Source organism: Macrobrachium rosenbergii, chromosome 12 (assembly GCF_040412425.1).
Source record: "Macrobrachium rosenbergii isolate ZJJX-2024 chromosome 12, ASM4041242v1, whole genome shotgun sequence".
In the NCBI taxonomy this organism is placed as follows: domain Eukaryota; kingdom Metazoa; phylum Arthropoda; class Malacostraca; order Decapoda; family Palaemonidae; genus Macrobrachium; species Macrobrachium rosenbergii.
In genome coordinates, this window is record NC_089752.1 from 7,998,001 (window position 1) to 8,021,540 (window position 23,540).

General features: G+C 36.5%; 1 protein-coding gene across 5 annotated transcripts in view; it reads left to right on the top strand.

Annotated features, from left to right (window-relative positions):
* The window catches only part of ssp3 (short spindle 3), a 130,791-nt gene extending 108,237 nt beyond the window's left edge, over window positions 1-22,554 (top strand). For all 5 annotated transcript variants that reach the window (XM_067113448.1, XM_067113450.1, XM_067113452.1 and 2 more), the window contains 12 exons: window positions 38-250; window positions 460-576; window positions 892-1,035; window positions 2,449-2,612; window positions 2,771-2,969; window positions 4,018-4,614; window positions 9,313-9,423; window positions 9,799-9,956; window positions 13,434-13,650; window positions 18,622-18,771; window positions 21,433-21,603; window positions 21,954-22,554. In XM_067113448.1, the coding sequence (XP_066969549.1) occupies window positions 38-250; window positions 460-576; window positions 892-1,035; window positions 2,449-2,612; window positions 2,771-2,969; window positions 4,018-4,614; window positions 9,313-9,423; window positions 9,799-9,956; window positions 13,434-13,650; window positions 18,622-18,771; window positions 21,433-21,603; window positions 21,954-22,037 (2,325 nt within the window). In that variant the 3' untranslated portion in view covers window positions 22,038-22,554. The remainder of the gene's footprint in view (window positions 1-37; window positions 251-459; window positions 577-891; window positions 1,036-2,448; window positions 2,613-2,770; window positions 2,970-4,017; window positions 4,615-9,312; window positions 9,424-9,798; window positions 9,957-13,433; window positions 13,651-18,621; window positions 18,772-21,432; window positions 21,604-21,953) is intronic.
* The last annotated feature ends 986 nt before the right edge of the window (window positions 22,555-23,540 follow it).

A 23,540-nucleotide genomic window follows, 5' to 3' on the forward strand; every position in this document is an offset into this window, starting at 1 on the left:
TTTCTAATTTTAAGTAAGTTATTTCCTTTTGTTTCAGATTGAGGAAGTTCGATTAGATAAAGAGATGCTGCTTGATGAGAAACGACAATTGTTTCAGAGGAAAATGAAGAAAGCAGAAGAAAAACGACGACAGTACCTCCAGGAGATAGTTAATAAGGCTCATGATGAAGAGAACAAAGCCAAAGAAATAGCATTCATTAATGGCTTAGAAGCTCAGAATAAATTACATGATATCATGCAACAGCATCAGGTGGAGTGAAATTCCATTTTTATCATTATTTCATACAGCTTTATCACATGTAGAAGTACTGTTGAACTTGATGCTTTAAAGATAACTATGGCAGTGTTTATTTATAATGGTTTTATAATGACTGAATAACAAATGTATTGACAAGTGGTAGCATACTTACATGTCTGTATTGTTTTGTATTAAACTGACTGAGAATTTCTTTTGTACAGAGCTTAGAATCTCGACTAGCTGATATGGCTGAAGAGCGCACAAGACGTCAGGAAGAAAAAGCTGCAAAGGAAGTTGCAGCGCAGGAGAGGCGCAGGGCCCTGGAAGCAGAGAGACAGGTAACTAACTACCTATAAAACTGATATCTGTTACTTGTGTAACTGTGCTAATATTTGTAATCCAAACTCCTCCCTCCTCCACACATACATTTCTAAATTATTAAAGTACATGGTAAATAACATAACATTCATCACTCATAAAATTATGAAAATTTTGTTTATTGGTTTAGTTTTTTCATAGAAAGTGAATTCAGTAATAGATTTCTACTAGAATTGCACATATTTAATCAGTCCTGCAAATTGTTTTTACCATCATGTTGAAACAAAATAGAGTTTCAGTACTCTTATTGCAAATTTTCTTAAATAAAATTTTAGGCACGTATGGCAGAGCTTTGTGAGAAACGACGTCGAAAGTGCGAGAGGATAGATAGAAAGCAGGCTGAAAGGCGAGAAGAACTCCTGGAGCAGGCAAGAGAAAAAGCAAGGGATCGGGAAGAGAGGCTCTCTGCTTTGCAACAGGTAAATGAAAGAGTGATCTTGTTGTCAGTCAGCAATTTTCTAATTGCTGCAAAGCAGAAAGTAAGAATTGTCATCATGTAAGATGTAGTATGATGGTGGCCAATTTCTGTACCTGCACCATTCTGCACTTTTCACTTTCCTTGAAAAACAAATCATTCAGGCATGTCTTGTGGTCAGGTTAAGCTACTTTATGGTAAAAGTTATAATTTACTGTGAAAACTCTTGGAAAACAAATACTTAAAACCTTCTGTTTAAGTTCTGATATGGTATCTTCAAGCAGCTCTTAAGTATATTTTAGAAACATCTTACGTCAAAATTTGAAGACAGTTCATCTATCCTGTATTCTAAGTTGGATCCTGTATTTTCCTTCAGTACTTCTTGTTTGTTTCAATTGGTTTTGTGCTCAGAATGCTGAAAAGGTGGCCTTTTGGAGCTATTGTATGCAAATGAGTTAGCTCTAACAGCAGAATCTGAGGAAGGGATGGAGAAATGCTTAAAAGATGGGAGAGTGATAGAGGGTAGAGGGCTAAAAATCAAAGAAAGTAAAACAGAGATTATGGTGACTAGAAAGGCAGCAAAAGACAAAGTACATTCAGGGGTCATGTTGAAGAAAAGGTGCTGGGGTGAACTCTTTACTAGGTACTGACTTTAATAGATGGTATTACATGAAATGCTCAGAATTATATGTATATAGAGCAATAAATTCCTGATGCCTGAAGTGCATTACAAGAGCAAATGGGGAGAGTGAAGCTGAGAACCCTTATGTGATTGATAGGTAGGGTTCAGATCATATTTGTTATCTTGTGGAGACTGAATGGTGAAGCAGGACTTAAGAGAGCAGTAAGAGAGAGGGTAGCTGCTGCTTGGATGAAATTGAGAGTAATAGCTAGATAGGTGTTAAGATTCATGGCTGGTGTTTATTAGAAAGACTGTAGTAAGAAACGAGGAATTTTGGAGGACTTTGGAATCAAGACTCAAGAAGAAAAGTTGAGGTTTGGACCTAGATGGACATGGATGAGGAACAGATATTCAGAAAAGCAGTAGATGTGGAATTAGCAGGATGAAGACCTATAGAAAGACCCAGGAAGTCATGGAAATAAGGGGTAGATGAGAACCTAAAGCGGATGAGGGTTCAGGAACAAAGAACACAGAATATAGAAGAGTGGAGAGAACTAATTTTATGAGTCTAAACCCACAATGGGAAAACTAGCATAAAAAAAATTTTGATGATTATGATGTTGCTGTGGGCTTGGCACTTCTTTTTGGTTGTGTCCCTTTAACTTTTGCATTAAAAAAAAACTTGTTAATAAATGTACTACTTCTCAGGGAATCTGTAAAAATCTTCATAATTAGCTTCTGTTTGATATACTGTACTGCATAGATATGTATTGTTTTTTGGGATTATCTGCACAGGCACAGCAAGCTAAGGAAAGTGAGCTTGTAAAGAAGATTCAGCAGAAACAAGAGGAGTCTGCTCGCAGGCATGAAGAAAATATAAAGCAAATTCGTCAGAGGGCATTAGAGTCTTCTATTATGAAATACTCCAGAGGCTGTGATGATGCCCCAAAATTAGTAAGGTTAGTGTGTGAATATTTGAAATTCTTTGTTTTTGGTGCAGTATAGCCAAGTTGTGAAGTACTGTGTTACAGAAAGCAACAATGTAATCTATATATTTCATGAATATTTTGTGCTGAACATTAGTGATATGTGAACCTGATTATTATTTCTTTTAAAGGTATGAAACCAAAAAGCTCTGCACTCTGTGTAATTCCCTGATTACCAGTGAGGTATACTTGTTGAGTCACTTGCGTGGTCCACGCCATCAGGAAGCGCTTCGGGCACTCCATCAGGCAGAACACCTTTCTGTAGAAGACAGTGAAACATACAACTTGAAGCACATTATCGATGCTCCAGCTAATATTGATGATCCTCAGGTAAGTATTGTATCGTTAATCATCCAACTACAATAAGCAACTCGGAATGAATTGTCTATGTGAAGCGGTTGAATTTTGATAAGTAGTATATTTAATATTCCTCAGAAAAATATGCGGGCAGAGCTAATTGCTGTAATACAATCATACTTATTTAACAAGCATTTTTGTTTGTAAAACAGTATTTAAAATTCCGAGAATAAGAGTCTGGCTTTTTAGCAACAAAGGCTTTAGTCTCTTTGTAGAAGATAATTATGTTCACTGACAGAGCACTAAAACAAACATAAGTAATGTTGCCAGAACTATACTTATATTGTATGACCTGAGTGCAAGAGATTTGATTGTCATCATTTATGTGTGTATCATATACAAAAATTTCCCAATCTTTTTAATTGCCAATAGTGTTCTTTTTATTACCTTTTTTTTATCTCTTAGCAAGGTTTTTATAAAAATGCATTATTATGTAAATCATATTTATAAATGTCACCGATTCATATAATTTTGTTACATTGTAACAAGAAGTATTGTACTTTAATTTTTTTATTACTGTAACATTGTAACAAGAAGTATTGTACTTTAATTTTTTTTATTACTGTATGTATTTGTTTTATACTGTACATAGATAATTTGATATTAGTAAGGTAGTGGAAAATTTAGCTAAAATGTTTGCTTTTGTAACATATTTTAGGATAATTTGTGTAACCTGAGTTTCAGAAAAAAAATTACTCACAGAGAAGTTACATTTAATATTCACTGAACATATACTTAAAACTTCATTAATTCACCTTATTGCAAGTTACAAAGTTCCAGCCCTCAAATTAAATATTATTAGTAAGGGTTTATTCCAATGAATTCTTATCTACAGTATGTTGTAACAATTTAAATAAAAATTGATGGAATGGATATGCATTTGATGTTATCTGAGAAATAGGTAATTACATTTTTTCAACTTTCATTTTATCTGATGTTCTTTTAATGTAATATCTATTCATCTTACGGATTCTTTAGTTACTTATTTCTCTTACTGGTAGCTGTTTTGTTTTCTCTTTAGGTGACACGAGATAAGGAAAGACAGAAGGCTTTGAAGAGGCGATGTAAAAAGATTCGTACAAGAATGACTACGCGTGGAAAGGAATATAACAGTACATTTAAACCTACCCCAGTAAAGGAGTCCCCCAACAAGTCACGAATTAATAAAGCTCTCCAGCAGATAACTAAATTAGTTGCTAACCAAGGATCAGGACCTTGGCCTGTGCCTGACATAGCTGCTTTGGACAAACCTTTGTTAGAGTTGTTAAGAATACTTGAGAAAAAAGAAAGACTTGATCAGTTGATGTTTAGTGCACTAGATGGCTTTGGAAAGATAGATTCTGTTTTGAAAGTAATTTTAGATTCAACTGAACAGAGGTCTTGTGTATTACCAGCCAAGTCTTTGGGGTACTGTGGTCGTGTCATTCTAGGGGCCTGCTTGAATAATCTTGAAAACTGTGAGCAAATATTGTATTCAAACTTGGCAGGTACCTTAATAGACTATTTAATGCATCGTCTGAATGAACTTGTCATTGAGACGACTAGACTTGGTAGTGACAGCAGCATCAACACTATTGTCAGCTTGCCCAGTGATGCAGCATCAGGAGCAATTTTTAAAGTAAGCATGTTGTTTGTTGTTTTTGATAATAAAGAAAACTGTCATTTCATCCAGTTTTGTGCCTACGGGGATACAAACCAACACCTTTTAAATGGAGAGTATCTTTCATGCATGTCTTAACATGGGTTTCAGGAGGCCCAGCAAGTAAAATCCTCACTTGATCTTTCGACTATACTGTATTAGCTGTTGTTACATGAATGTAGCTGAGTTTACATTCCTTTGTTTCTTTTTTTCTGCATTTTTTGTTTGCATTTTCTTTGTTTTTATATGCTGTCTGTTGCTGTGCTCACTTACAGAGAATAAACAAGAGCAACGTAGATGTGAGGGTCTGGGATGACCTTGTGCCCATTTCTCATTTCTTGCACTGGGAAACCCACATACTGTAAGTATTGCTGTCATCGTCGAGATAAAGTCTGTGTCTGTTCACCCTCTTCACTGGGGAGTTGTACCCCACCAGTGAAGTTGGCATATGCTGCGGTGTCCATTCTTCCACCATCTTCCAAGAGTACGTCTAATAAATCTAGAAATATCTCTCCCCGACCAAGCAAGCTGGCCATTTTTTGTCTGGTGGTGTTGCCTTTGAGATGGATGTTCCTTCTACAACATATTCCTCCTCTGTTATTGATGCCAATTTATCATCTTTTGATTATCTTTAGAAAATTTGCTGGAGAGGAAGAACAAAGACCTATCATTCCTTAAATCATCTGTAGTATTATTATTCCTGTTGATGGTAGTGTCCCACTTGAGTCCATGGTTCACCTAATGCTTACAGTTACTAGACAGAGTAAGCAATCACTCGAAGTGGTTCTCCTGGCTGGTTTTCCTCTGAATGAGCGTAACTTTCATCTAAAAGTTTTGGCCATTGGATAGTAAGTGTGCTTCTTTAGAAAAAGAAAAGAAAATATTCCTCTTCATCATCTTCATCATTTTCTTGTTTGTTGTCATCATCATCTCTTCACAATGGTCTGGCAGACATGAGGAGGCAAGGAGTGTAGACATTGATCATTGTGTAGAGTTAGACAATACTCTCACACTCACTCTGGTGGATGAAGGAGAAGGAATCTCTCTCTCTCTCTCTCTCTCTCTCTCTCTCTCTCTCTCTCTCTCTCTCTCTCTCTCTCTCTCTCTCTCTCTCTCTCTCTCTCTCTCTCTCTCCAAATGCTTGGCCTCTCTATTGGAGTTGGGGCAGTTATGAAGATTGCCCATCATATGAAAAGTTCCTGTTAGGAGGACATGCATGTGGGAAAAGGTGAGCAGACCTCATAGAGTGTCCTTTTGTGAGAAAGGAAGCACCAATTTATTCTACCTCTCGGTATCTCCTCACCCTCAAGATGAAAACTGGATGTTCAGTGCTTGATCCCAGTCAACTGGATTCTTTTTCTCTTTGATACCACTTTGACCAAAGATAATGATTTAAGGAATGTCTTGTATTCAACATTTCATCATTATCCCGTGGCTGGAATTTTCATGTGTCTTCCAGGGAAGATCAGAGGTTCAGGAATTCACATCCCTGAGAATGCGTTTCTTCAGCTGGAGAAATACTATACCTTTAGAAGGTATTTTCCCTATGGAACTTTACCTGACAGAGCTAGAGTGACATTTTGAAGAGGATATTGTGTTCATTCATGAACTTAATAATCTGAGGAGGGCAAATTTGGCTGCTTGAGGCTTATGATCTCATATCGAGTTGGCTACGGGTGCCCCTCTGAAAGAGTATCCATTGGTAAGAGCTCCCTTTGTCACAGTTAATGCATGGTATTTAGGAGTATGAATGCAAATTTGTTTGTGGAGCTGGAATTCTCTTGCCTTCAGCAGATCTGGTGCAAACTCCTTCCCCAGCCTATTTCTAGAGAGATATTACATTCCAGAGTATGCAGAGTTTATTGCTCTTCAGCTGGATTCATCAGTCTTGACTAATGACTTATATTCGAGAGACTTCATTAAAAAGGCATAACATTCTGTTCTTCAGAAACAGGTGTCATAGAATGTGTGGTTATGTTCCTCTCTACCCCACAAAAGGGTTTCTGTGCTGGATCTTTAGCTCAACTCATTGACAGACTTGTTAGTGACAGGCCTTGTAACACTATAAGTAAGGGCCATGTATTGGAGGTTGTTAGTGTCTGGGAAAGAGAGAAAGAGCCCATACTTTTCTCTCACCAACATTTGAACCAATGGATCAATATTGCTCTTCATAGAAGAAACAATAGTATTTCACTTCTTTCCAGGCAGGTCTCTAATGATAGCTCTCTTGCCCTTCATAATAGTTTGGGATAGGTTCATCTCTTTTGCCTCTTAAGTGTTCTGTGGAAAGCTGTTAGATTGAAAAGAGAGGATTATAGAGACTCAATCCTAAATCGAGCTATGTTGTTGAAACCTTCAGACAAGCACTTGGATCCTAGATTGTTGATGCCATTGAGGCTCTGCTTCACTACAACAAGGAAATCTCCTTACCATAAGCCAAGACAGACTGTAGGTTTCAACTACTAAAAAGACTTGTGATTCTTCTCAGTCTTTTCATCCTTCCCAGCCCTTTTTGCCTCCTGTTTCAGCCAGCCCAGAATGAGTGGGAAAGTCAAAAAGGGAAAGAGAGGCATCCCTGTTGAGGTCACCAACCCTCTTTCTCAGCTGCCACGAATATGGGGGTTGCCTTACTCAGACCAGGGCCAAATGGCAGCAAACTGGAGGTGTAACCCTAGGCGGTGTTTGTGTTACAAGACTGTTACAGGATACCATTCATGGGCTGTGTTCCTCCTTTGTCAAATTGCCCCATTCTATTTCCTTCTTACCATCTCATTCCCAGATCAAAGAAGGGTGATGTTGGAGAATGGTATATTAGAGAAAGTGGATTGACTATCTCCAGGCTTCTACAGCTGGTTGTTTCTCATGAAGAAATCAACTGGAGGATTGAGGCCAGTAAGCAATCTTTCCTTTTTGAATGAGTTTATCACACTCCATTCAGGTTGGAAACTTCCCATTCCATGTTAGCTTCTTTCAGAGAGGGAGACTTAATGTTTTCCATAGATATTCAGGATGCATACTTTCACATACCCAGATGTCAAGCTTCCTGGAAATTTCTATGATGGACACTGTTGGGATGAAAGCATTCGCAGCAGACTTCCTCGTAATCAAGTTCAAGAAAGAACCTCTCTCGACAGAAGCAACTGGCTCAGTTCAGACAGTCAGTTCTCGGTCATGTTTCATCTGTAGGAAATGTAGTATTTTGAAAAATGGTACGCTACAAAAAATTAGCATCAGCCTAATCGTCGTCATAAATTTTTTACATCAACTTTTTCCTTTATAGGATCAGACATGAAATGAGTTCACTGTCTTTCTTATACACTTTTTTGCCTGAAGTCTCATCAGTCATAAGTCTTCATTTGCCCTTTTTCAGTGATTTATTGGGTCTTCTGACATGCCTTTGTTGTAGTGCTTCCATATTTACTGCTTTACTGGTCCACTGTTAATTATCCCTGCTCATCTCATGGCCTACCCACCTCAGTCTTTTTGCAAGCCTGTGAATACCACACACATAAATTCCTCAGGCATAATGCAGTCTTCACCCAACCATATTCTGACCATTAGTCTTAATATATTTCTGCACCAGTGTCCTCCTGAAGGATGTGGTATTGTCTTCTCTTGTCGCAGCTGGATCTTGTAGCTGTAAATGTGTATAATTAGGAAGGAGGCCCTCTCTGAGGGCAGTAGCATTGAATATTATAGCTGTTTCCACGACATTTAATTTGTATAGAGTCTTCTCTGTTTGTCTTACAATCTTCTTTTCATCAGCATGTAGCTGGTATATCAAGTTTTATGTTGTCTTAGGTTTATTTCCTCTAACATGTCGATGGCGCACTGGCGGTCATCTATGAGAATACAAAAGCGAATGAATTTGGATACATGATGCACAGGTATTTATAGTAGGCTGAATTTTGATTAGTCATGGTTGGTGATGAAATCTGTCCTGGAGGCTTTGTGATCTTTTAGGCTTAATCAGTGTTGCTGGCTGGAGGTGGGTGTTGGCTCGGGTACCCACTGGTGTGGTTGGTATAATAGGCTGTCCAGGAAATAGATTCAAGACAACAGAAATCTTTATAATATGTCCTTAGGAAACTTGATATACCAGCTACATGCTGATGAAAATAAGATTGTTAGACGAATAGAGAAGACTATACAAATTAAATGCTGTGGAAATAGCTATTATTATTATTATTATTATTATTATTATTATTATTATTATTATTATTATTATTATTTTATTTTATTTTATTATTATTATTATTATTATCATTATCATTATTATTATTATATTATTATTATTATTATTATTATTATTATTAAAGAATTACATTAACAAGACTACTGAATCCGATTTCTCAACTCATGCGGATCACCCAAATTTATTTATTTTTATTAAATAAAAGGTGAAGATTGTGGCAAGATAAACTGGAAAGAACTCGGAAAGCTAGGCGGGAAAAGACCCAAGGAAATGGACTAAAGTAAAGTGAAGAAAGTAATGGAGGTTGAGCTAAAGGGATGCTGGAATGAACATTATTACATAATAACATCTCCAGTATGCCACACTAGGCACACTGCAAGTGGCACACCCTCAACAGGGTTTTCTGTATGAAAAGATATGTTATTTCATATTATCTTTGCTCCATTGTGTACATTTTGTTAGTTTTATTTCATATTCTATAGGTCTTGGCTGAAATAATGGAGGTTCTTCATGAAGGACATATAAAACCTGGTGTTTCTTCTCCTGATCAAGCTGTCAAGGACAAAGCAGATGCCACATGGATCAGGTTGCAGGTCAGTTTCTTTGTATTAACATTAAAAGTTAATATGAGTTGTTTTGCTGTTGTGGAGTCTTTGTAAATACAGGCACAAAAGCTATACTAAAGAAAAAATACGTTAAAACTCTTAGGTGGAGCAAAGTACACTACTGTGCAAACTTAAACTTTAAACTACATTCATTATATTGATACAGTTTGCATACAGTACTTAATGTGTGATTGTATATTATGTAGTTATTTGTAAATTTGATTCCAAGTGCAAAACAGGATTTTAGAGGTCTTGATACATTATTTTAAAAATATACAGTAAAAAGCTGGTGGTAGAACTATTAGCAGTACAGCACAGTATACTGAAAAGTATTTTCCAGTTATCAAAAATATTTTTTTTCAGGATCTGGTAAGCTACTGTGTGAGTGTTGGTCTTGCAGACAAAATAACTTGGTATTTCAGCTATATTCAAGGTCCTCTTGATAACGATCCAGGTGTTGTAGAAATCACTCTCTCAGCGATGAACATGGTAGCTGCACTTGCCAAAGCATTAACTTTAAGGTAATTATTAATCTTTTATATTAGTTTGTTGTTACTATCCTAGGAGAGCTGTTAACCAGCTCATTGGTCTGGTAAAACTAAGGTATACTTAATTTGTTACTATCCCCATGGGTTGGATTTAATTCATATAAAATATGTTTTGAGCAATTTTAGTAAAATCTAAGTTTTATATAAGTAACTTACCCAGTAATTACATAGGTATCAGTTTCTTTTAACAGCTATGGAATTACTGGGTAAGTATATATAAAACCTTATTTTATTATAAAATGTCATTTTTTCAAGGTTGACATATTGAAATTGTTTCCTGTGCTTGAGGATACATTCATGTATATCATCTTAAATGTTTATATGACAGCTTTTCCCTTCATGGTGCAAGGCATGGAATGCGTTCCCTCCAATCTTCTCTCCTGTACTATGTGGGACTTTCTTACTAAGATGTTTGAGTTACTAAATGTAAAATAATTTCCTTCAGTATTAGAGCTGCATCATCCTTGGAATGGGCATAAAGTAGTCTACACATACTTGTACAATATCCAGAAATTATGCACACGACTAAATATCACAAGCAACACGTAATAGAACAATTAATATATAAAGGCCCATTTTATATATCTTATACGTGATGATTCCAACTCTTCATCTAGTTTAGGATGTGCTGCACTATCTAATGAAACAAGCCATCATCTGTATCCAGTAATTCTTCAGTTTTCATAGCATAAATTTCTACAGTGTGATTAGCAGTTAAGGTTTTGAAACATGCTGTCACAAAAACTTAAGAATTTAATTTTGGAAGCTTTCAAAATTGTCCTAAAGATTCTTTCTTCCAATGCATCAAGATTTCCTTCCACAAATTATATGATGATATAAATGCTGAAGTATGCTTTGATACATGTACGGTAGGCATTAAAGGAAAGTAGTGTAAATAGACCAATGAGCTAGTTTAGCTCTCGTAGACTGGCCCAAAGGATTTGTATTGATAATATAAAGTTGAGATTTAACTTATTATATACAGCTTTTTAAAAGTTTTATTTTTTATTTATTTGAAAATGGTGGAGATTCTTACAATATTTCCTTATTGAATTAGTCTTAAGACTTAACCTTCATTGTCAATTACATTTAGGACATTTCCACAAAAACTATAAAACTGTACATATAGGGATTGGATCGTGTTAGGCTATTCATCAAATATCTGTGGGTCAAATGAGTGGCCAATTAGACCAGTAACAATGTCTTCTGAGTGTTATTCCTTTTGATATGGTGAATTCTGTATTCCGACATTAAACTTTATCTCTTTTAATTTGTTACTATCAGGTTCATTATCTCATATATTCTTCCACTTCTTGATCATAATGGGTTTTAGTGATGTTAAATAATCACCAGTTGAAATCTATATGTGATCTTGATAAAAGAGACAAGGCTGGTACAGTGACTAAATCAAACATACTTGTTCTTATAAGTGATTCATTACTCTTTTAAAACCCATCATCTGTAGTAAATGTCAGGCATTGTTGAGTTATGACTTTGATACTAACAACTAAAAACAAAATGAATAAATACTGATTGTGGTGCTGTTCATTCCAAAAAGAATGCCAACTTGAAGTAATGTTGATGTGAACTGTTCACATTCATCAGACCCACTGGTTTGATGGATAACTTACATGAACCAAACCAATGCCTGAAAGTAGCAACTGCTGAACAACTCTTAGAATCAAACATATGTTAAATAAGTATCTAATTTTCAATTACTGTAGTAATATATATCAAGTATCAGAAATAAATCCTTGAAAGAAATTTTTTCAGTTTTCAACATACAGTATTCACTTCATCCAATTATTAAAGTTTTAAGGAGTTGCAGTGTATTGAATAAAATCAGTATATTCTTGTAGAAACAACTATGGGCCAACCCATGAGTTAAAAATGTCAACTCATTGGTAATAATAATAATAATAATAATAGTAATAATAATAATAATATAATAGTAATAAAAGTAAACGAAGACCCAGAAATATACAGACAGAAGAATGAAAAAAGGAACAGAGGATGTTACAACAAACCAATGCACAGACAGTACATGAGACAGACTAAAGAACTGGCCAGCGATGAAATGTGGCAGTGGCTACAGAGGGGAGAACTCAAGAAGGAAACAGAAGGAATGCTAACAGTGGTGCAAGATCTGGCCCTAAGAACCAGATATGTTCAAAGAACAATAGATGGAAATAACATCTCACCCACATGCAGGAAGTGCAATATGAAAGACAAGACCATAAACCACATAGCAAGTGAATGTCCAGCGCTTGCACAGAACCAGTACAAAAAGAGGCATGATTCAGTAGGAAAAGCCTTCCACTGGAGCCTGTGCAAGAAACACCAGCTAGCTTGCAGTAATAAGTGGTATGAACACCAACCTGAGGGAGTGATAGAAAACAGTTAGGCAAAGATCCCCTGGGACTATGGTATCAGAACAGATAGGGTGATACGTGCCAATAGACCAGACGTGATGTTGATTGACTTAATCAAGAAGAAAGTATCACTCATTGATGTTGCAATACCATGGGACACCAGAGTAGATGAGAAAGAAAAAAAAAATTGGTAAGTATCAAGACCTGAAAATCGAAATAAGAAGGATATGGGATATGCCAGTGGAAAATGTACCCATAATCATAGGAACACTAAGCATGATCCCAAGATCCCTGGAAAGGAATCTGGAAAAACTAGATGCCAAAGTAGCTCCAGAACTCATGCAAAAGAGTGTACTACTAGAAACAGTGCAGGTAGTGAGAAAAGTGATGGACTCCTAAGGAGGCAGGACGCAACCTGGAACCCCACACTATAAAAACCACCCAATCAAATAGGATGACTGTGATAGACAAAAAAAAAAAATAATAATAATTTGGAAGAAAAGCTACTGTATGTGGTCTGTCTCTTCATAGGATACGTTCTGGTCTTTTTCCGTTTGCTTATTAATTATCTGTTTACTATATTTGTTTAGTTTGGTGGTAAATTATGTTTCTGATGGTTTGAATGGGGCACTCATTTTTTTCAATAAGCGAATCTGAATTATCAAAGCAAATTGAAAGATTTAAGGTTTTAATTGCTTGAGGGTATACTAGAAAACATTTTCCTTTTATTTATTTATTTTTAAAAATTTAGCAGTCAAATATGTGTTTGGTGCTTTAACAGAAGTACAGTTCCAAGTTAGGATTGAGATACTCTAGTGTAATTAGTATGTGAGAGTGAATTTGTTGAGAGCAATTTCATCATTGGCTAAATAAACAAAAGCTGAATAGTATTGGACATGTTTACCCAAGTGCCTTCTGCAGAAGTTTTTGCCAAGAATGTCATTCTTTATCTGCCAGAAACTCATGTTTCCACTCTTTCCATTTATAAAACTTATTTGCCTTTGTACTTTGCTCTAGGATTAATCTGATGTAAATATTTCTTCCATCATTCATTATAGAAAGTAAACTTTTTCCACAGGAATTTACCTGATGACCCAACACAGTTGATTGGAACTCTTCACGTAACTGATGCTTGTGGGGTCGTAAGCTTATTATATGGCATTTTATTGCACCAAGGTGGAAGATCAGCATTGCCGCAAGCTCCTCCTAAACTTTCACAAACAACCCAGGCTCTTACTATTGCTGCTACAACTTTGCTGCACAATTTAGCATCCCTTAATCTTATAATGTTTCAGGTTAGTGAATTATAAAGTTCTTAAATTTTCAAAAAGATATTCTTTTCTCAGCCCATATGAAACTTTTGAGTTGTGCTTTTTTTGAAGTATAATGTTCTTAATTGGGTAATGGGGAGTACGGTGACCCCTTAGATTTATGTACAGGAAAATCTTATATTATGGCATCAATAGGATATTACACTAGCGTTGAAAAGAGAATTGCCCTAATATATTGCATATTCTTATACATAATAGTAGGTTTAAAAAACTATAAGATAAACTTTGCTTGTATGGGAATACAAACCATCGCCTTATATATAAGAGTATCTTCCATCACAAGCTGGAAACTAGTTGAAACTTGGTAGTGTGAGGTGGTTAACAAGTAGAAATGGGGTAAACAGGGGAGTATCCCTCTCTCACTGACAGTCGCACTCGCTTTTCTTTCACTCGCAGTAGAGAACAGATGTGCTACATTTTGCTTTCTTGACTGCCACTTGAGAACTTGTATTTTGTACGAGTGTTCTCTCATTACAGTTCTCTTTTATTTAGTTTGTTGTTGCCTTGGTTCTTGTGTTTTATTCTTAAGGAATAAAAACTTAACATTGTTATGAGTCCAGTAATGACTATGCTTCTTTAATTAATTTTGTCAGAGAATTTCATGTAATAGACTTTTCCTTGCTAGAAAGTTTTTCTGGGATTTCACAGCAATGTAGCAGTTTCTAATTAAGGGTTCATCAGCAGCTGTGTCATTCTCTGACTTATACGAATAATATTGACTTTTCAGGTGTCCATAAGGCTCAGTCATTATGGAAGTTCTTGTGAGAGTTTTGTCTACATAGGATTAGGTAGTTTCCTGTTGTGGCCTTCCTAATTAACCTGGTGGAGGAAGAAGGCCTTCATGATCTCCAAAGGTTTTCTGGTTGCAGTTGTCTGTCCTTTGGAGATTCCTCAGATGGGTGTGCTTTTGTCTTTGATTCCTGGCTTAAACAGCCTTGTGGTGTGAGGCAATTAAGGACAGTGGAGGGAGAAGTAGTAGAGCAGCCATCAGTCTTCTTCATCTTCATCTACTACTCTGTTGTGTACCTCCACCTTGACCCCACTCCCTTTCCCCATGTAGGTGGAAATCGAAAAAACTGGAGTCTAGTCCTCGCTTAAAAAGCCTTGATAGGTTTCTGCGCTCCCTTCCCTTTGGGGTAGGGCAGGGATGTATGGTCACTGGTGGTGAGTTACATCCGTAGGTAGGGTCAGCTATGTGGTGCAAGCCCACTCACAACTTGAGGTCTGCTCTCATCTCATCTGTTAGTAAGCTCTCGGGCCCTTATCGAATTGAGGCTGTTTGGCCTGTTTGCCTGGTGCACAAGTCATCCCCTTCTTACTGTGACTCCTAGTAGTCACACACAAAGAGGTTTGTGCAATCTGCTTACTAGTCATGTACCTGGTCTGTGGATTGGGATTACGCTGGCAACAGGATATGTTGCTGTCTTAGTCTGTCCATGGTCAGATGATCATGGGGCATGGGTGAGCAGAGCTACTCTTCTCACCACAACTCTTCAGAATCACACAGAGAAGGGTTTGCATGGCCTGCTTGGTGAATGGTTTGTGTGGTTTGTTCACTAGTCGCATACCCAGTCAGCGGAGAGTTTACTGCAGACATTTGGGTATATTGCTTTCTAGGTCAGATGGTTGTGGTGACCAGGTGAGCAGAGCAACTCCTCTCTCTGCAACTCCTTGGGTTTCCACAGAGAGGGGTTTGCGTTACCCTCTCGTTGTAGGTTAGCACAACCCATATGCAAGACATGTACTTAGTCTGTGTATCAGTTTTGAGATGGCTTTGGGGAAGGTTCTCCTTCCCATCCCTCTTTTGGAGGTTTTGGGAGAGAAACTGCATCATTTCCATGCTCAAGATGTTCATGCTTTCCGGAGCTTGTGCAGTCCGAGCAGTCCTTCTCCAGGGGGAGTTTTTTTAACTCCTCCTTTCCTGGGCGCAGCTAACAGTGCAGCTGGTGGGGTAATTGGAGGAGTGGTGCCAGGGCTTGTTTCTCTCCTTTCTCAGTTTTACCAAGTCTTGAAGCAGGAGGGTGTGGTTGTGTCTAGATCGGAATGGAGTTTTGACAGTAATCTTTCCATGACTTGTAAGTTCTCCAACAAGAAGCTTCTCTGGTTTGTTACGGGTTTGGGAACCCCCCTGGGGAGCAAAGTTCTAGCAGATCCCCTCCTATGGGTTGGATGGGACCAGATGGTCCCATTTTTCCAGTTCTTTTGCATACTGCACTAGAGCAGCTGTTCTCGAAGCTACTGGAGGCACTCACGATGTAAGAAGAAAAGCCCTTCCTAACCAGCATAGAAAATGTTCATGTCTACCAACATCAGGCACATTTTTAACCAAGACCCACACCTGATGATAACTCCAACACCAAGAGACGACAGAATGAGTATTACTGGGTGTGAGCAGCACCAATTTGGCCCCTTAACCAACCAGAACATTCACCTGGAAATACCTGCAGCTGGGTCATCACACGAGGAGAGTAGCGAGAACCATCCCCATCACTGAGTGAGGCTGCAGCAGCGTGTCCATCAAAGCTAAAATTTGGCTTAGGAGAAAATCTCACCAGCCAATCAAAGTGCAAAATTTATTCCCAGCAAGCCAGCAGCTCTTAAGAATCCTGCCTCATGCTGACCACATGTATATTAAGTAGCCATTCTCACCACTGGAGATCAGTCTACTTTCATCTTTTGGCATGATCATGGTCAGTGGAGTCTGAGTGGAATGTGACTTGGAAACTTGAGAAATTACTTAACCGAGGAAACCGAGGAACACCTCAAGAAGTAAAATGGAGACATTGCAGCTACTTTGCAACTTTAATATATTATATTTTTTTATTGAAATAATTCCTACCAACAGAATGACAAATGCAGGAGAATTAATGGTGGAATGCAGTAACAGAGAAAGAGCAATCATAAGAAATATAAAAAAGAGCATACACATTAAATGCAGCTTATGCAGTCATATTTAATTCCATTTGTTTGAAAGGGGGTTGTCTTCCATTTAGGTGTTTCCTTACAGGTAGGCACCAGCTGGTTGCTATTAATGGGATCTTCAGTGAACCAAGACCTATTGTGTCTGGAATTCCATATGGTAGTGTTCATGATCCACCGTTATTTTTAGTGTATGTAAGTGTTATGGTTGTTGGCCTAAAAGACAAGATTGTTCAGTATCCCAGTGGTGCAACACTTGTGGGTGTAGTGATGTCTCCACTTATGAGAAATGAAGCTGCCCTTAGTCTCAGTTGTGACATGGACCAGATTAGTGAATGGTGTAGTCAGTGGGGTATGAAGCTGAACTCCATTAAAATGAAACACCATTATTAGCAGATCTCTTACATATTTTCCACCCCATCCTCCCCTTCAGGTGGATGGGACTCTGCTGAATGTGTCTGAAGCTTTAACTATTCTATGTATAACTTTTGATTCACATCTTTTGAGAAACATCTAATGAAAGCGTCGGCAAATGCAGCATGAAAGTTACATATTGCATGAAAGGCCTCATGCATATAAAAGTGATAAAATCAGTGTCGCCTATTATAGGTCATTAGTCCTTCCTTTACTAAAATACTGTTCTCCAGTGTGGATGTCTGCTTCTGCCAGAGATTTATCTCTTAGATAGAATGGTTCTTAGTGGTAGGTTTCTGTTTCCTAATATTAGCAGTTATGATTGAACCATCGACTGATGGTCTCTTGTTTGTCGATTTTTCATAGGTTTTATTTTAACAAAGATCTTTCAAAGTCATAGTTGATCCATGATCCCCTTTTCCTGCTGAGAGCAACCAAATTTGCTGAACAGCAGCACCAATATGCAGTAAATGTGCCTTGCTGTCGAACTTCTCAGTTTCAGAGGTCCTTTATTCCTCACACCTTAGGACTGTGGAACAGTCTCCCTGAGGATGTTATGCAATTGGAACTTCAAAAGTTCAAGCGAAGATGCAATGCACCACTACCCTAATACAGTTCTCCTCGGATTTTAACAATTTACTTACACTTTTATCTATCTATTTATTAATTTGTGAATTTATTTTTTCTTTTTTAATAAGTGATCTCTTGTTTCTGTATTTCCCTTTACCTCCTGTTACTTCTTTCTAATAAACACCCTATTCCTTGGAAGCTTGAATTTCAAGTCAATGGCCCCTGTGTAATTGCTGCATATAAATAGGTTCATTTTCTAAATAATAATAATAATAATATATAAAAAAGAAATGCTTTCATAAATGGGAAATGTTCAGGGACTAGGGAAACACAGTACAGTAGAAACTTTAATACTTGTCTCCCCCCACCTCTCTCTCTCTCTCTCAACAGATTCAGATTCCAAATACTGCAATTTTAAACTTACTGAAGATATGTTACTGTGATACTGTGTTTTATTTGGTGTGGTACACAAAAATTTACAAAACCCCTACACCAGTAGAGTTGAATAGGAACTTTGTGTAAATATTATGCAGTTTACTATATCTACTGATTATTGCAATGATACTAATCACATTTTAATTAGTTACCAGAATTTGGAATTAAATAAAAGTACACAGTGTGAGAGAAAAAGAGTAAAGTGACTGACAGGCAGACACATATTCATATGATTGCTATGGAAGCTACAACTTGAATGTAATCTTGAGAACATCTTTATGTAAATTTGTTTATTTACATTTCAGTGTTAACAACAGGTAATTAAGAAGCATTATTTTCATTGAAGCTTACGTTATATTAATGATACATAGCACGAGAGAGAGGAAAGAGTGAGACAGATTTTCTCATGGCTATTGCTTGAAATGTCCAAAACATGCCACTATAAGTGCAGTGGCTATTAGCATAATTAGAGGGGAGGCAGGACTTTGAAATATGTATTAATAGGGCTTTAGGTCCTGCTTTGTTTTGAATGCTATAACAAGATTGTACGGTATTTAGTCATATAAGGTATTGCTTACACTTTTTTCTTCATTACAGGGGGTTTTAGGTAGTGAAGGTATATCTCTGGAATTACGCCACATTGCTTCCTACCTGCTTTGGTATTGTTCCTATTGGCCATGTGAAGAAATACTTCATAATGTTATTGCTCTTGTTGGTTATTATGCTGTAAACAATAAGGAAAATCAGGTATGGATCAATTTCACTTCATTTTATCATTTATATGAATTCTTTTGTCACCCCGTGCTCTATTATATGTATTAGAATACAGTACTTTTAGTTTTTATAAATGCTTTTGTATTAATTGAATGAAAAATTTAATATATAAAATTTCTTTGATTTTCAGTTAAATATGTGATGTTAAAGCACTTTACAATTTTTCCATACTCTTGTTACTGTAAAATAGAATAAGGCAGTCCCCGCTTACCTGTGGCATCGGTTAATGGCGTTTTGGTGTTACAGCACTTGGCTAGCGACTTCGTTAACTGGATTTTCGGTGCCAGTAAGCAGTGTATCTGCGTTGGTAAGCGGTTTATTGGCGCCGGTAAGCAGTTTATCAGTGCTGATATAAGGTTAACAGCGCCGATATCTGGTTAACGGCTCTGTTAAGTGGTTTTTTTGGCGCCATTATCGCCGATTTTTGGTTAGTGGCGCTTATCCAGGGACAGAACCCCCGCCGTTAACCAGGGGACTGCCTGTACTGTATTTGCTCCATGAAATTTATCCTGCTTGGAATTAATACCTAAAGTGGAGCATACTTTAGGCAGCACTGAAGGCTCTTGGTATTGTTTCTTTAGCCTCTAGTGGCAGCCATCCCCCTCCCCTCACCCCCTCTCTCTCTCTCTCTCTCTCTCTCTCTCTCTCTCTCTCTCTCTCTCTCTCTCTCTCTCTCTCTCTCTCTCTCTCTCTCTCTCTCTCTCTCTCTCTCTCTCTCTCTCTCTCTCTCTCTGAGGCCAATTTTTCCTTGTATCAAATCTTATGAGGATGGATTATTGTATATAAAACTAGTTGGCTTACCCTTCTCTCACCCCATCCATTGAAAAGTGTCATTGATTGGATGATAATATGGCTCAAGTCATATCGTCTCCCACACCAACAGTGTGGAGCCATCTCATGATATTCATTTCTCAATCAAAATTATATTTATTAAAGGAGCATGACTTTATATTTGTGTATAGGGGAAATTAATGTGAAAATTGTAAAGAACACAAAGTACAGTAAATATTAAAAAGATAAATAAAAAAAAAAAGAGGAAGAACACAGGAACACCAAGTATAATAAGTTAATTTAACAAACATCAGGCTCACAGATACAAAAAGGTCACGGTAGATACACTACTGTGAAAAACAGGGACCAGGACTTAGAACCTGGTAGTGCCTTAAGGCTTTTCCCAGTTTGTTCAAAAGTTGTTTTAAGTAGCCATGTTGAAAATCATCATGAAGCAGCGTATTGATAAAAAATGACGGCAAGATATTAAAGTCTTTTGCCTTCCACCCAAACTTTTGCAACTGTACAGAACTGTGAGCAGAAGCTTCAAAAGTCATATTATGTGGTATAACTGGGGAAAGGATTGAAAGGGAAGTTCTAATATTTTAAAATAGAAATATTTTTATCATAAATCTGTGTCAAAAGTGTATTATTGATGACTATTAACAGTATTTAAAAAAGGCCTGCTTTGTGAGTAACTATTAAAGGTGTCAAGTACTCTGGGGTATATAGAATGATGCCAAATCATAAATCCAAAGATGAAGCTATTGTATCATAATCTGCCATTATTAATAATGTTAATAGTTAAACCAAGTTATTAATGAAAATATAAATATAAATTAGCAATACAATACTGTATTAGGACTAGAATTAGCCCCTGTAGGAATAATTGATTCTGTATGATATGTATTAGCATCTTTGTTAATGCAATTAGATGAATTAGAAATTATTTAAATTTGATGGGATATTTATGGATAACAAATGTGAATGGTGTGTTATTGTATGAAGGTACCTTTTTAAATCAATAATGAATATAGTAATATTCATGTGATAGATAGATGTATACTATTTCAGAGGCTTATTTGGAAATGTTTTGTAAAATAAAGACCCAACTGTTGCTGAATGTCTAAACTACATGTTATATACTAATTTAGTTATTGTAGTATTTCTAAGCTTGTGAATATCGAGATATTGTCTTATCAGATGTTAATGTCTTTTTTCTCTAATAATTATCCAAATTTAGCAATAATGTGTGTTTTTAAGCTTTCTTATAATGCAGACCAGTTGTATGAGAAATACATTATGTAGGTGTTGACAAGAACTAGAGCTGGTGATAAAGCTCATATGTACTTCAACATTGATAGGTACAAAAGACGCGAGATTGTTTGATGTGCTGTTGAAAGTAGGTATGAGAAGTAAATACACAAAAGTCTGTTCGGATGTTTGAAAGTCTAGTGTTCTTGGGCAAATGAATTCCTGAGATTGAGGTCACCATAGTAAGTACCGCTAAGTGTTGCCTTGCACTGCCCAAGCAAGCACTGTATAAGTGTTGAAATGGTTTGGTTGTCTCATTGAGCTACTATGCAATGGTAATAGTTGAGATTGTGAAAAGAAATGTGATCTGAGGTGTGATTGTGTACCTTCAGAATGTCAGATTTGAATTTTGTAAGTGAATGTATATGTTGTTACTGATTGCTTAGTGGTATTTTATAATTTGTTACAGAACTGTTTACTTTCATTTGAAGTTAAAATATTGTAGGATGTCTGTATTAGTTTAAAATAGAGAAAGGCTATTGTATAATTCCATATGTTTTTAGGTTATTGTAGACACTATTCATGTAATATTGAGAAAAACTTTTCCAGATGGTTATACAGAGTGGAGAGGTCCCAAGTGTCTTACAGCAGCTGTGTAATTTGCCTTGGCAGTACTTCAGTGACCCCCATCTCACTGCTGTTCTTTTCCCAACTCTTCTTGCTTGTTGTTTGGATAACCCTGATAACATGGTGATATTGCAGCAGGAAATGAGCTTCCAGGTTGGTAGCAAGAACATTTTACTTTTATCAGTTAATCACTTTCATTGTTTTCCTCCAACTTTCAATGTCATGGCATTTGTTATTGAATTAATGGTACATTAGTAATAATTGTTATTGAATTAATGGTCCTTTAGTAATAACAGATTTCCTTGCAATGATATTTTTTCTTGGTAATTACTCTCTAACTGTTATTTAGGTTGGGTGCCGTTGCTGCTGAAACTCACTGTTACTATTACACCCTTTGATGGCTGTTTAGAAAGTTTACATTTTATGAAATTGTAGTGTCGTATTAGTGATTATTATACAAAGGATGAAGGGAAAATTATGTAAATCTTATTTATTTCTGCTAGGTCCTTGAAGACTTCCTGCACAATGGTCAAGCTTCAGATAAACCTCTTGTGTCCATTCTTCAGAGAACTCATGTTCAAGGATAATTCGTTTGGCAGTTGATATATCCTCTTCCAGCAAGCTAACTTATAAGGTATTTAGGAGACTAAATAGTTTTGAATCTCAGCAAGTTTTTGTATTAAAGACTATGTATTAATATATCTGTAGCATTTGACAAGATATATACTGTACTGTATAACAAAGATGTGTTAATGTTTATCAAGGCACTTCATGCTTGTAATTTGTGGGGTTATTTTTGTTGACTATGTTAGTCATTACTATTGTAGCAATATTCAAGCTGTTATTGGGAAAGGATTTATTATCCTTATGTAATGAGAATTTTGCATACTTGAAGTTAATGTAAATTTGCATCATATTGTACAGTGATAATAATTACTGTTTAAGTTTGAGATGTTATTTGCTTTGCCGGATATTGTGTGATATGTAAAAGATTATACAAAAGGTCATTCAGGTATAGTTTAAAATACCTGTAGGTAAGAGTATTCATAAGATTTGTCATAAAGGCCATTGAAGGAACATTAGAATATAAAGGTATTTTTAATTTTCATGAAGATTCAATTGGCTTTTGTATCCCACTTACCAAAGTGTCTTAAGAACTTTATATAAGCGAAGTTTATTGATTACACCCAAATTTCTAGTCATTCCATCTGGTAAAAGTAGGTGCTAAGTCAGTAATATCACATAAAGGAAAAAAAATCCATTTATAAGCATCATTATTTCATGGATGAAAGTACCATTCTGAACTTACAGTGGATTGAACCTTGATTTTATGTGTACAGTGGCTCCAGCTTGTTAGATACTTTGGCCATCTAGCCTATCGATAAGTAACAAAGACCCAGTATACCCAATACTTGAACATTTTCAAGGTCTCCCTAGCTAACACTGACTCTACATGATTTATAGCCTCAGCTAAACAGTACTTTACTCTAACTGTCCAATATATCAGAAAATCTGTCATGCTTAACAAGATAGCCTTGCAGAATTCATCTTATAATTTAGCAGATTAGCAAAGAAGCTGGATAAATTTTAGTGTTGCTGTTTTGATGAAAAAATAAGATAGGTGAAAAGAGGGCTCTATTTGATAAAGTTATTCCAGTCTTTGGCAGTGGTTTTCTACCTAGAAATTCAGGGAAAGGTGTGTTTGACGATTATTTTTGTCTAAGGCTTTGATTTGGGTGTGACATGGACTTTTCTGGCATTTTTTAACCAAAATTGAGGCTATGATTTGGGTTTGGCATGATTTACTCTTTCTAGGCTTTATTTCTTTTGATAAAAGCAATCTTGCAAATATTGAAATGAACAAAATTTCTAGAAAAACTCAATTTTCATCAATAGGTCTCTGTTTTCATTGAAGACATGTCCACACACTCCTCTGTTATTATGTCTGATGAAAATACTTTTACAAACTTTCATAATTTTCAGCATTATTGTTCTGTTAGTGCAACTGACATGACAAGAGCAAAGATACAAATTCCTATAAATGATTGTGGCATTGCTGAAGCCCACAGTTGTCAAGGTATGACCACACC